This window comes from Bubalus kerabau, chromosome 1, assembly GCF_029407905.1.
Source record: "Bubalus kerabau isolate K-KA32 ecotype Philippines breed swamp buffalo chromosome 1, PCC_UOA_SB_1v2, whole genome shotgun sequence".
NCBI classification, from domain to species: domain Eukaryota; kingdom Metazoa; phylum Chordata; class Mammalia; order Artiodactyla; family Bovidae; genus Bubalus; species Bubalus kerabau.
The window spans coordinates 226,325,483-226,340,624 of NC_073624.1; the positions used below are offsets into that span (position 1 = coordinate 226,325,483).

Here is a 15,142-nt window from a genome sequence, read left to right on the forward strand (position 1 = left end):
GGGAACTAAGATCCCATGTACCTCATGGTAAAGCCAAAAAAAAACCACAGATAAAATAATATGTGGTGTTTGTTATGAGGATATAGTTGGGGATTTAAATATAACAATGTTATTTTACATAAAATAATGTAAATTGATCATTGCTGCTTGGTGATGGATGCATCATTTTATATATATATATATATATGATTTTGTACTTCTGTTTATTTAAAAAAAAATCATCAATACTAAAAGATGGAAAAACAAAAACAATCACAGTTTTTGAAGTCACACAGTGCTGACTGACTCTTAATAGCTGTGTTAGATAATTGACAAGCATTGGTTTCCCTTTCAATAAACTCAGTTGCTGTGGGGGTTAAAAAATTTTGTGTTGGTAAAACACAAAAGAATATAATAAGTGCTTAGTAAATTATAGCTATTGGTATTTTTATTTTGATAAATAATAATGACATGAACATTATCTGTACAGATTTCTACAGTATTTGTTTCCTATGTATTTAAAATAGTTTAATTTTTAGAGCAATTAAATGTTTGATTCAGAGAAGTTTTGTATTTGTATACATGTATACATGTATGCATGTATGCATGTATACATGTATGCATGTATACATGATTGAATGTTCTACAAATTTCTTAGTATTATATTAAGTGTTTATAATTTCTTAGTATTATATACATTTATCTGTGTCCCTTATATGATATATTCAAAGTTAATTTAAAAATAAGAGTGGAGTATGTTAGGGAAAACTTGACCAGAGAGATTATAGTATAGTATGTTGCTCTGCTATGCCTTAAAGAGGGGAAGATTGTCTGGAGTCATCTGTTCATAAAGGAATCTAAATAGCAAGATAAGCAGAGTAAAGGCGGACACCATTTTGCTTATAGCATTAGATATGTGAGCTGGCTACTTATCTTATGGTTGGTTGTAATATTTGCAAAGAACCTTACTTCTTAGGAGGGTTTGCAACTATTAGAAACATGGGTTTTTATTTGATACTTGTGGAAGATAGCTTAATGACATTAGCCACCCAACCCCCACCAAAGACCTCCACAAACACATCTTTAGTTGAGCAAGTTGAATTTATTATTCAGTGAGGAAGTATACACAGTGAAACCATGGGACCTGTCACTTAGAGGGTGTTAGCATGGGTTGCCAACTATGGGGTCACACAGAGTCGGACACGACTGAAGCAACTTAGCAGCAGGAGCATGGGCTTATTTTAGCATTGGCTGTATTAGGTAATTTGGGGGAAGGTTAAAAGAAAGAGTAGTAATGCTATGATCAGATTTCCTAAGAAGTTTACCTAGAAGGAGGGAAGACCAGAATTAGGCCAAAACTGTATTTGGTAAAGAAGCTGTAGTCATTCATATTAGCCAGGGTAGAGTTTAGTCATTTTATGGTTTGGGTAGTATTTACAGGTTTTTTTGTGTTTAGTCATGGAATGATTTTATTTTTGCCTTGATCCACCATGATCCACAAGAGTGGCCTTGTCTGAAGTCAATATACTATGAAATTGTTCATGTTTAACAAGGGAACACTGAGGCCTAGCTCTGAGTGGCAGTCTGGCTCCTAGATGTCAGAAGTAGTTGTTCTTTTTCTCCCAATTAAAAAAATACAAAGAAAAGAAAATTTTCTTTATATTCAGTAATGCAACATTATTGCTAAAAAGGTTTTGTATTTGGATAATTGAGTTTATATATAAAGAACTTGTTTCATAAATGGAGTTTTTAAATGTAAAAATAGCCAAAACTTTACTCCTTAAAAAAATTTATGCAGTCTTTTTAAAAAATTATTTTAAGGCATTGCTAAGATTTAATCATATTTGTGTTTCCTAGATATTTTCAACTCCAGGCCATCCAAAAATGATTTATAGCTCCACAAACTTAAAGACACCTTCAAAACTTTGCTCAGGATCAAAATCTCATGATGTCCAAGAAGTTCTTAAAAAGAAGCAGGTAACAATCTTGATTTTTCCTCTCTTCAAAAGGAAAGGATCTATTGAATTCTTAAGTGATTGTATTAATAACTTGAACAATTCAATGTTGTTATGGAACTACTATAATGTTTATTTAACTGCTGCTTGATGCATTGTATACTTGAAAAATGTTTTGCAGTTAGTTGCCTTAGTACCTACATCAAGCACAAGGAAAGAATTTTTTTTCCTATATAAAAATTAAAGACACTGAGTGAGTTGACCTTTTTTTTCTTTTTTTCCTGCAAGGGAGAGAAAAGGGCGAGAAACAGATATTTTTGTTTCATTATTTTCTCTTAATTTCTGTCTGGCTTTGTACACTAGATAAAGTTTCACATGAAGTATAACAATTATCATTTTAGATTTAAACTCACATAGTTTTTCAAACAAAATAGATGTTTATATATATATTATCTAAGTATAATTAGAGATTAATTAACAGAGGGGTCAGAGACATTTTCCACATAGATTTTGCTATAATTTCTAACGTAGAGCTGCATCTCACATTTTTAGACTTTAAACTTCAAAAATAAGGATTTGACTTATTACATGGGGAGGTGAAAACAGCTCTTGTTTTTCTTTATGTATGCGTTCAGGTCTTTTAAGTGAATAAACCTCATAGATACAGCTAATTTGTGTTCAGTACTTGAAATGTTAAAGTACAATTATAAATGTAAACTCTTTTATATTGGAAGTGTTGGGAAAATAGGTTTAAAGGTTTCATATCTGGTCAGCTATTTTTTGATTAGGAGGAAGAGCTGTCTTGTGTAAGGGATGACTCATGGGAGATGAGTTGAGATTATAGTAGCCTTATGTATCATTGGCAAACTTCTAAGGAAAAAGTTAGTAATGAGAAACTTAACTGTCCATACAGGAAGCAATGAAGCTACAACAAGATATGAGGAAAAAGAGGCAAGAAATGTTAGAGAAACAAATAGAATGCCAAAAGGTAAGACAAGCATTCATTATTTGCTTGCTGGAATTGATGTACAGAATGGATTTTCCAAAGATATTCCCCCCAAAATCTTCAAGGTTATTTGTATTAGAATTTACTAAGCATAGTTTTACTTTTTTTTGTTCATTTTATAGATGTTAATATCCAAGCTAGAAAAAAACAAAAACATGAAACCAGAAGAGAGAGCAAATATAATGAAGACTTTGAAAGAGCTTGGAGAAAAGATCTCACAATTGAAAGATGAGTTAAAAACATCTTCTGCAGTCTCCACACCATCTAAAGTAAAGACAAAAACAGAGGTAATTGCATTTTTCTTTCAGTATAGGCTTATTGAACATTTGTGGTGTGCTTGGCACTTTGAAAGTACAGTGGAACCTTAAGTGACTAGTTTGAGACACTAGCAACAATTTTTTTTTTTAATATTTCTGTAAATGCTATGTACTCCCTTTGAAAGAAATGATACTACCCAGTTTGAACAAAGATATATTTTTAACTGAAATGTTTTTGTTCTTCATGCTGAGGATGTAACTGCTAGAGTGATGACAAGCAAAGAGACATTTCCTCTTTTCATGAATTCTTTCCATAATTCTTCAATTACATTGTAATACAGCCATCTTTTTTAATAGTCAGAAGACAGCATTGACTTTAGTATGGATAAAAATATGGCTTTTTATTGAAAACAATAGTCAAAAGTTCTAGATCTATTTAAGTCTAATTTTGTTAATTTCTATTTGTTTCCTTACTGTAGGAGAATGTTTGCTTTTACACTGAGGTTCTATCATTATTCTACAGGTCTGTAGTAGGATTTTAGATAAATCTGCAGCCCTTGGAGAACTAGAGGGCTTCCCTGGTGGCTCAGATGGTAAAGTGTCTGCCTGCAATGCGGGAGATCTGGGTTCAATCCCTGGGTCAGGAAGATCCCTTGGAGAAGGAAATGGCACCCCACTCCAGTACTCTTGCCTGGAAAATTCCATGGACTGAGGAGCCTGGTAGGCTACAGTCCATGGGGTCGCAAAAAGTTGGACATGACTGAGCAACTTCACTTGAGAACTGGAAATAAATTTGTCACATATATAGAATGTAAATTTTTATATGCAGCATTATATTGCATTTGAAATTGTAGTTTTCTTTTTTTTTTTTTTTTGCTTTTCTGTTAGTAAAAGAATGTGAAGTGTTTAAGATTATATTTTACACATTGTCAATCAACTATATAATCCAATAAAATTTTGTTTAAAATATTAACTTATGATTAAAAAAAGACTGCTTTTGCTTTTAAAATATGTAATAAAAATGTTATTTTTAATTGAAGCTTCCCCAATTATGGAAAGAACATTTAATTATAGAAATTTAAGAGAATATGGGGGAAGAAAATCTCTCAAAGTCACACCAGCTAAAGACTGATAATTTGTTCCTTTAAAAAAGAAAAAGAGTGGCAATAGTTATAGGGTTCAGATCTGAAAGCAATGATTATAACTGTTATATTTGTATTATTAGTGAATTTTTACCATATAATTTATTTTATACCATTGTGTTTCAGTTATGATGCTTTATTATGTGATAATCATTCTCAACTCCCTCATCTCAGATGACTGTTTCCAGTGTCTGATTTTTAGGCCATCTTAAGCATATTGTAATACTACTTGCTTATTAAGCAGTAATACTTTTATTGTTATTACTGATAACATTATACTCTACATGTTTTCAATATTATATCTGTCAAGTTACTTTCCTTAAAACACCCAGAAGAGATTTCATGCTTTCACATTTACCCAGAAGAGATCTGTGTCATTCTAAAAGTTTAATATTCTGAACAAGATTTTGTAAGTTGTCTAAAAAATACATTTTTACTCTTAATTTTTCCACAGGCCCAAAAAGAACTATTAGATACTGAACTGGACCTTCACAAGAGGCTATCCTCAGGAGAAGACACAACAGAGTTACGGAAAAAACTCAATCAGTTACAGGTTGAGGTGAGATTAAGAGGAGTTACGTATTACAGTTAACATCTCAAAAAATAGTTTCCCTGTTTTCCAAGGTTTAGTCTGACATTGTATATTATATTCTGTCTTTTGTTATTCAGGCTGCACGGTTAGGTATTTTACCTGTGGGTCGAGGAAAGACCATGTCCTCTCAAGGTCGAGGGAGAGGCCGAGGCCGTGGAGGGAGAGGAAGGGGTTCACTAAATCACATGGTGGTGGACCACCGCCCCAAAGCACTCACAGTTGGGGGCTTCATGGAGGAGGAGAAAGATGACTTACTTCAGCATTTTTCAGTAAGTTTTTAAAGTACTAAGTGCTAACTATAAAATCATTGTATTCAGCATTTCCTTGCTGCCTTCTGTATAAATGTCAAATGTTTTATAGATTAGAAAATTAAATTGTAAAGTCATGGATATTAGCACATTCCTGTTAATATATTTGAAGGTCAAGAAGTAGCTCATGCTATATTCTGTAATATTTCACATAAATGCATTTGTAGTGACAAAAGTTGCTCCAAAGGTATATTTGATTTTTGCTTGAGGGTTTATTACATCTTTTACCAGGTGTTTACATGGCTTACCAGGTACCAATCAATGAAAATAGTCTGGGATGGAGATGAAATCCAAAGGAAAAATTTGTTAGGAGAAGTGTCATGCTTAGTTAAATTCTGTATACAGTGATGACCATTTACTTTTAGACAAACATTTGAATAAATATTTGCCACAGGTAAATGTTTCTATTATTTTGCATATTTTCTCTTTCTAACCATTCATTAATTCATTCAGTAAATATTTTCTGAGTGTTATTTGTGCTAGAGCATTTTCATATTTCATGCATGAAATAAAGTATGTATAAAATCCCATGTGTAAAGATGGGAAAAGTGAAGCTTAAAAAAGTCCACTGAGATCATACAGGACCAAGGTGATAATACACAGTTTACTGTTAACATCCAAAATCCCTATTCCTCAAACAACTTTTTTGAGAGAAAGCATTTTCAGCCCTAACAGTGGTAAAGGAAATCTTACACAGCAAGACTTCACAGTATAGTTTCATTAGTTTGATGCCCATTAACCTTGTTTTGCCCTGGCCATTGGAGAATGCTAGCTTGTTATAAAATGTCCAGATTTGAGAGCCATCTTGGCTGTAGCCTGTTTACACTCGAGCCAGTTCTTTCACTAGTCTGACCGTTATTTTTTTTGTAAAGTGGAAGATTGTCTTTAAGAGACTTCTTTTAGGAGTAAAGAAGGTAACAGATGGAGGAGCACTGTACGTGTGCAAGGTGTTCTTCTGGAGCCCAGGTGAACGTTGATTTTTGTCCTTCAGTGTCGATTATATAACATTTGAATCTCCTTGCCAAATAGTTGGACATTTAGATCCATGGCCAGCTCTGCTGAGGTGACATTAGATAATATAAAGCAGAATTTTCATAAATTTGGCTCTGCAGAAAGTTTTCATTAAAAAAGGAAGTTATCTTGTGAGGTAGGAAGCTGCTTTGCTCTATCCTGAGGGTTACTGGAGATGTATATGTAAATGTTAAGTTTTAACCCAGAAGTCATGCTCAATTGGCTCTCTGCCCTTATCATAAGTCGAGTCATTACAGAGTATTTATAATAACCAACTTTTACATACATACATTTTTTAAGTCTGAAATATAACACTCTGTGCATTATGGGACATGTCCAGACGTTTGGGGAAGGAGCAAAGAAAGCCAAGGCACAGGAGGCAACTTAAAGAACGAGACACTACTGTTAGTTTTGATGGTGTTTTGTAGTTTGTTTTTTGTTTTGACAGGGTGCTATCAGACAGTCTTGAGTGCTAGAAAAAACTCTGATAAGAGGTACTTGGGCAGTATAGTGTGCTTTCTTTGGGAAAAAAAAAAAAAAAATACAGAAATACATATGCCTGAGACGTTATTGAAAGTAGATTTGACAAACTTACAGGGCAGCTCTTCTTTGATATTTCATATCTCACAAAGGCTAAAGTGAAATGTATGTTTTCAGTATCCTTTCAGTCCTTAATGACTGTGAAAAGCTCATTGAGCGGCTATATCTGAAGAGATGGTTGATGGGTTTTAGTGAAGCTATGTTGAACTGTGTCTATTTGGTTTTTTTCCTAACATTATATTTCTGAGATTTATTCATGTTATTACATGTAACAGTAGTTGGCTATTTTTATTTCTGTATAGTTTTCAGTTGTATAAATATACCACAATTTACTTTTCCGTTCTCCTATTGATAAGTATTTGGATTATTTCCATTTCATTTTTATGAACAGTGTTGCAATGAACATTATTTTAGATGTCTTTTAATATATGTATGCATTTCTGTTGATGTAGATGAAACTGTTGAGTAAACTGCATCAATTTTATTAGTTTAGATTCTCATCAGTGTTGTATGAGAGTTCCTGACTTGAACTTAAAGATGTTAAAATACATCTTTATTCTATTTATTAATCTTATTTGTTGCAAGTTAAGTAGTGGGAGTTTTATATTCTTAGTTCCTGGCTACATGCAAATTAAATTTCTCCTCTTCCTTCAGTAATATTAATAGAAATATAATACATTTAATGCCTTAAATTCCTTCTGGAGGATAGAACTACTGCCTTCTTTGGAAAGCAACCCAGTTAATACAGATTAAAATTTTTATATTGCCTTTTCTTGCTAGTAAAAGTAACGTATCTTTATTTTAAAATGGAAATAACAAAGTCTAAGAACTTAATAGTGAAAGGTGACCTCAATTGATTAGACTGTATTATATAATTGAACTTTGCTAAGAGATTAGAACTTAAATGTTCTAGCCCCCTCCTTCAACTGCCTCCCTAAAGGCTAAATCTGTGAGATATGAATGTGTTGATCAAAGGAGGAAGGGTATCTTTTCCCAGTGTTTCAAATCGTCACATTGTACACTTTAAATATCTTACAGTTTTGTCAGTTATACTTCAGTAAAACTGGAAAGAATTTAAATAATATAGGAATGAACAGAATACTGATAAAGTCTCTATAATTGGTCATATTATATGTTAAAGGATAGAGTAAGGGATGTCTATTACACAAATTAGGAGCTGCCCTGGTGGTTTGGTGGTAAAGAATTCACCTGCCTGCCAATGCAGGAGACGCGGGTTCGATCCCTGGGTCGGAAAGATCTGGATCATTCTGGAAACAGAAATGGAAACCCACTCCATTCCATGGACAGTGGAGACTGGCTGTCTGCAGTCCATGGAGTTGCAAAAGAGTCAGACATGACTTAGTGACTGAACAATAACAACAACAAATCCACAAATTATACAGGTTGCCTTTTTTTCAAGATTTATTAAGATATAATTGACATGTAACACTTTATTATTTTCAGATGTACAACATAATGATTTGATATACATATATGATTACTAAAATTAGTTAGCATCTGTCGTCGCCTCACATGAGAAAAAATTTTTTCCCAGTGATAAGAACTTTTAATATCTACTCACTTAGTAACTACCTAATTTTGAAAAGATGGTAAATGTAAACATTTTGACTCATGGGACATACTAAAATGAGTAATTCTGATATTCATTTTAATATGTGCCATGGGTTTTTTGTTGTCTCTTATTGAAATTTGATGGGGAGAGAAAAAAATGTTTAGATGGTAGTAACAAGAAATACATTTGAAACTGAGTTATTTTACCCTGAGGTAGGTAGGATAGTGTTTGACATTCCAGGTGGCTCAGTGGTAAAGAATCTGCCTACCAGTGCAGGAGACACAGATCTGGGTTTGATCCCTGGTCAGGAAGATCCCCTACTCCAGTATTCTTGCCTGGAAAATTCCATGGACAGAGAAGCCTGGCTGGCTACAGTCCATGAGACTGCAGAGTTGGACACAATTGAGCACGCTTGCAGAAGCAAACAAAAGCAAAACCGCAGGATCGTGTTTAGCATTTGTGGGATGCACAGATGTGCCATGGAGTGTTTGTCGTCGTATAACATTTCAGGAGAGGAAGTGGAAACAGTTTATCAGATATGGATTGGGATAGAAGGGATATCATGAGATGAATAGATGATTTTTAAATTACTTACATTTGTAGGATTTTACTCTAAATTTATAATTATCAATGTGAAAGGTCAGTAATCATATTAAGGCAGTATTTGTTGTCCTCATCGTGATTTTTCTAAGTAGAATGACTGTATATAATTTATCTTCCAAACCAAGACAAATCTTAAAATTTATGTGGCATCAGCATTAATCATGGATTATCCTGGGAAAGCCAGACATGTTTTTCTAATTAAAAAGAACATCACTTTTTCTAGCTCTCATTGGAGATTATTTGTAGATCCATTTTAACAGATTTTTTCCCTTCAAATAATCATTAAACTTTTAATAGCACACAATTTGAAGAAATCATTAGTAAATGTGAGAACAAACTCTTGTGTTCTAAAATCTATTTTAGCCTGCAAACCAAGGGTCAAAATTCAAAGACCGTCGGCTACAAATATCATGGCACAAGGCCAAGGTGCCTTCTGTATCCACTGAGACTGAGGAAGAAGAAGTCAAGGAGGAGGTAAATTTAACAACTGAAAATAAAAGAGTTGAATTAGATTGTTTTCCAGTTATATGCTTTTCTTGACATTAAAGTAAATAATATAAATTTTAAAATACATAATGAGTTTTTTCATGCATGTGATTAACACTAGTCTAGAAGTTTATTAAAGAATCAGGACAGGTGCAGAAATGAAAAAGCTCTTTTGGGGATTATTTTCTTTTGTAGGAGAAACTATTCTTTTTTTAAAATTTGCATTTATTTCGGCTTTATTGGGGCTCTGGCCATTTTTATTTTGGTAAATAAAGATGTGGATTAAGGGAACAGTTAAATTGTATCTGGTTGTTTTAGTTTTCACTTATTCAAGTTCCCTAAGTAATAGATTTGAGTTTCTTATTTTCTATGTATAGTTCATTAAAGTGAGAGTGTAAAGAAGTTGGACATAAGAGGAAAGAATAGCAAAACCATGGACTTAAATATATAAATATTAAATAAATACATAAATATTAAACAGCTTCTTAAAACAATGGGGACTAATATTGCTTTTTTACTCCTATATTTCTAGTTAGTTTCTTAAAGTAGACACTTTAGGGAGCATTGCTTGCAAGTTGTTCCTCTTTCATTGTAATTTTGATTTTAAAAGATAGCAAGCATTTATGGCTGATCAAGAGTTTTCCTGACCAAATGGGTAATTTTACCTACAGCAGAAAATTTTACAAAAGCAGAAACTTTTCCTTTGTTAAGAACAGAAAAATCTTGGTATTTTGGGAATGTCTGTAGATACTTTGTAATGTTTGTAAGATTTTAGATTTTTATGGTAGATTTAGAGTATCAGTGTCATAGGAAAGTTATATTCTTCCCTCACAAATAATTGGCTCTTAGAGGAAAAACTCTGGAGAAGGCGATGGCACCCCACTCCAGTACTCTTGCCAGGAAAATCCCATGGATGGAGGAGCCTGGTGGGCTGCAGTCCACAGGGTCGCACAGAGTCGGACACGATTGAGCGACTTCACTTTCACTTTTCACTTTCCTGCACTGGAGGAGGAAATGTCAACCCACTCCAGTGTTCTTGCCTGGAGAATCCCAGGGACAGGGGAGCCTGGTGGGCTGCCGTCTGTGGGGTCGCACAGAGTCAGACACGACTGAAGCGACTTTGCAGCAGCAGCAGCAGAGGAAAAATTCAGAAGTTCAAGTGGTTATTTATTTTTCTCACTTTTAAGATAATAGAATAAAATTAATAAAAAATGTGTCATAGATACCCCCCACTCAACATTTGTATGTTTTTTAATTTTCCTGATGATATTAGAATGGAAGTCTTCTCCTATTAAACTAACAAAATTAACAAGGGAGACAAATATATATATATATATATATATATTTTTTTTTTTTTTTTAAATAACATTTTTAGTTTTTCTTGCCCCTAAAGATACTTGGGCTTCCCTGGTGGCTCAGACGGTAAAGCATCTGCCTGCAATGTGGAAGACCCAGGTTCAATCCCTGGGTTGGGAAGGTCCCCTGGAGAAGGAAATGGCAGCCCACTCCAGTACTCTTGCCTGGAAAATCCCACGAACAGAGGAGCCTGGTAGGCTACTGTCCATGGGGTCACAAAGAGTCAGACACACTGAATGACTTTACTTACTTACTTACTAAAGATACTCTATGAGTTTATCACTTGTAAATCCAGTCTGGGCATTGTATACTAGTCTGTTTGTTCTTTGGCCTAAAAAGTATTCTACTTAGTTTTCTTGTGCCACTGAGCAGATTTTACCCTCTTTTTTTCAGGAAACAGAAACCTCGGATTTGTTTTTGCATGATGATGACGACGAAGACGAAGATGAATATGAGTCTCGTTCGTGGCGAAGATGAAATCTGATGCGACTTGTATAATTTTTAGGAATATTGTTTAGAAGAACAACTTTTTAAAATTATTTAAAGAAGTCAATGAGCCAAAAAAATTTTTTTTTAATTTTTCTTTTCGACACAGTAGGTGTAAGGACAGCAAGTTTGCTATTTAAATACATCTCATAACTGTTCATGATATTAAAGCACCAAAGGCCTAGTGACTTTTACACAGTTGTGACGATCCACAGGAATGACACGGATAATCTCTAGAGCCTTATTTTCCACACCACCTGTTTTTGTTTCTATTGGTGTTGGATTATGATGTAAATGACAGGGTGTTCAGAAATTTTATTTTGGATTATAATCTGCTGATAAAATTTCATTAAATGTCAAATCGCCTGGAATCTCTTAACTCTCAGCTATTATGGATGGGTCGTCAGACAGTAGGAGATACTTGTAATTAAAATACCCTTTGGCTTTCAAGAGTTGTCTTGGAAGAAATGTAAATTTACTTTTTTTTATTGAGGCGGAGCCCAACTTATATTCAGTCTAAATTTGGGGGGGATTTAATATGCAGCAGTGAGTACTATTTTAGTGTTAATCATAACTGTTCTTTATGCTAGGCAGGCTCTGTGGTATTTCCATTCTGTCATCACATTAACTCTTCTGAACTTCTGCTACTGAGTTTTTAGTTTGCTTTGAAATTATCAAGCATTGGTTCAGTTGTGTTTTTTTTTTGTTTTTTTTTGTTTTTATGTTTTCAGACTATAAAAAAGGCTTTTATCTGTTGCCCCTTTCTCATCCCCATATCCCCATTTTCTTTCTCCTGTCTTTTTATTAATAGCCTGACTTACCCATTACTGAGATAAGTGATTCTTTGGGGCCACCAAAAGTCAGTCCCCAATAAAAAGTTTAAACCAGCACCTTGATAAATAAGTGATATTTTGATGAGAATGATGGAAGGATTTGTGGGGAGAGTCACCAGCTTTTTTTTTAAGCTTCACTTCAGTTAATATTTATGCAGAAGGGTTTAAAAGTGTCTGAAATGCTTTTCCTAATTTAAACCATGATGGTGAGGTGACTGGGGGTAGGTTGGGGGTGGGATGGGGTAGGGGGATGGGTATGCTAGAAATAAATGGGAGTCATAACTTGACTTTGATCAGATGACCTTATATTTTCATAATTTTGTAGCTTGTTGCTATCCATGAACATAAGCATCTTTCAGTAGACAGTTTCCTTCACTGTGTGCATTTTTACTGTACACTGTATAGAGTAGAGTATCTGTTAAGTAAAATATATCTGTAAATTTATGTCCTTGTGTTCTGAATGTTAGATGGAAAAGCAGAGGAGCAACACTACACTGTATTGACCCCTGGGGAAATAAAATGATTAATGTAAATAGGATATCACTTTTTCAAGGATATACACATCTATGTTTTTATAATATGTGTGGTGTGAAAATTTGAAACCTTCTGTTGGCTTCAGAAGGTTCTTGGTGATCACCATGTCAAGGATTTTGTTTCCTGAGATAAAGACTGTTTCTCACAGTAGAAACTATTCACTAAGAAATTTAAAACCATCAGGACTCTAGATTTTTTTGGCTATGAGAAGTTAAATCCCACATGCTGATTATCTTTCCTCTTCTGTATATTTTCCTGGAATGATGTGTCAAACCAGGATCATTTTTAAGTTTTTATGTAATTTTCCCTTCATAATGGACTTCCTCTTTCTAGGTTATTACTATATTTCTGATAACACAAAGCTTATAAGAGAAGGAAAACATCACAATGGGGTACTAGAATAAGCAATCTTGCTCCTTCTTCCTCCATCATCTCTAATGAAATTTTCTTGATGTCTGTGGCTCAGTCAGTATATATTTTGAAAGATTCATTGTGGTGAATATTTTGAGTCCTGACAGTTTAAACGTGATAGAGGGAACAAAGGATTTATATATTTTTTGTACAAAGTTTTTTCTTAAACTGTATAATTTTGTAAATAATTTGTTTGGTTTTTTTTGTGTACTAAAACTACCAGCCTATAGATTTCAATAAGAATTGTTGTATTTTTGTATTTGGAAACTGAAAATTACAGTAAATTAATGGAGCTGTAAGAAAATTTTCAGTAGACTGACAGTTCAGCAGAATGAGATTCCTTTTCATATGATTTTTTTTTAACCTAAAATTGACATCTTATTACACTCTCAGTACAGACAGAGTTAAGGATTTGTTTGATTATTTAGTTCTTGGGGGAGATGGGGTGAAAGAGAAGGATGTTAAAGTGAAGAATAAATAGACACTTTTTCCAGTAAGTTTTTAGGCCCTTTAAAACTTAGTTTTTGTTACACCTTAAATAGGACTAAAACGCTTTCAAAATGTCATTTCTAATGTTTGACTCTCAAAAATAATTCAAAATATGCATTGAATATTGGAAAATTTAAGGTTAGCATAAACTAGTTGAATGTATGTATTTTTTCCTTTAGGGCTGAGATCCCAAACCATTAGAATTTCTCTTAAAAGCGAGTAAACATGATTTGTTTTCTTGGCATCTTCACTTACAGAAATAACACATACCATCTGAGGCAAATTCTGTTCTTTTGAATGTATATGACATCTTTCTAAGTAGCTATTAAGCAGTAACAACCACCAACCTGGCTTGGTCAGCTTGGTTTTACTAGTGGCTTACTGCCCAGGCTTAAAAAGGTAACCCCGGGGAATGTAGAATTTCCCTCAATTTCTTCATGTTGTAACATTGAGAAAACATTGTCACTAGCTAAGGTGATAAATTGGAAAACGTCTTGTTAGGGTGGAAAAGAAAGGTCCATGGTATGGATCATTATTTAAAAAAAAAAAAGAAAAAAATCATGTGAAAAGGAATAGTGGTTCCTCTTGATGTATAGTATGCCTGTATTATAGTTTTTACAAAATTGTGAACTTGTGTAATAGTATAATAGGAGATATTGTTGAATTTCTAACTGTTTATACATTTAAATTCATATATGTAATGTTTGTTTTATCAATTACAATCTGAATTTCTAAGAAGCATGTTGACTTTTGCAATAAAGATGCAATATGGAATGGTTCACAATTGGGAAAAAAGAAAGAAAAAAAGATAAAAGTTACAAATTTAAAAGAATTTGCAAAATTTATGAACCATTCCAAAAATTATAACAATCACCAAAAGAGCTGTAATTCTGGCTTGTTCTGGAAAGAAAGAAAATGTGTGTGTATGCTTGCTTGAGTGAGAATGAATGAGTGATGGATATGTATGTGTGTTTTATGTTGAGTTCATGTACATGGGAGAACGTCACTCAATCTGAATTTGGGTACCAAAATCACTGGCTATTAAATATTCAGTAGAATAACTCCTTTGATAGGTAGAGTGGTCTTGGAAACAAAAGGGAAGGGCCTTAAAGTGTTACAAGTAAACTTGATAGCATAGTTCTCTTTTCATGAATGGGTCTTGGTATCCCAGATAAAAGCACAAACTATTTTATAAAAGCAGTTATTTTAGTATTATCTTGAGGATATTCAAGATGCCAACAAACAGTAGGAAGGATATTTCCATAAGCACAATAGAGAGAAAAGAAAGAACACCTTGAATTTACAGTATAGTAATTGTGATGGCTGTTTAGTGAGGAATAACGAGAGAAGGAGTGGTCTTAATCAAGGGGACTGGGTGGTGATGGGAAAAAGAAGTATATCGCTTGGGCTCCCATTTTTTTGTTTTAAAAACTGCTTTTTGTATACAGTTCCCTCCAAATGTTTGTCCAAGAAGAGTCGTTCTTCAAATCTCAGTTTATACAGGAAAATACTAAAGAATAGGAGTAAATTTCATTTTCCTTCTTTTCAAATAAACAGTTTTATCCATATTTTATGAATTAA

General features: G+C 33.5%; 1 protein-coding gene across 4 annotated transcripts in view; it reads left to right on the plus strand.

The window, feature by feature from the left end:
- Positions 1-14,340, plus strand: part of RBM27 (RNA binding motif protein 27) — a 60,321-nt gene extending 45,981 nt beyond the window's left edge. For 3 of the 4 annotated variants that reach the window (XM_055557206.1, XM_055557215.1, XM_055557222.1), the window contains exons 15-21: positions 1,837-1,956; positions 2,848-2,922; positions 3,063-3,227; positions 4,794-4,898; positions 5,009-5,200; positions 9,330-9,440; positions 11,202-14,340. In XM_055557206.1, the coding sequence (XP_055413181.1) occupies positions 1,837-1,956; positions 2,848-2,922; positions 3,063-3,227; positions 4,794-4,898; positions 5,009-5,200; positions 9,330-9,440; positions 11,202-11,285 (852 nt within the window). In that variant the 3' untranslated portion in view covers positions 11,286-14,340. The remainder of the gene's footprint in view (positions 1-1,836; positions 1,957-2,847; positions 2,923-3,062; positions 3,228-4,793; positions 4,899-5,008; positions 5,201-9,329; positions 9,441-11,201) is intronic. The other variant, XM_055557231.1, reaches the window with a different exon arrangement.
- Positions 14,341-15,142: the final 802 nt, after the last annotated feature.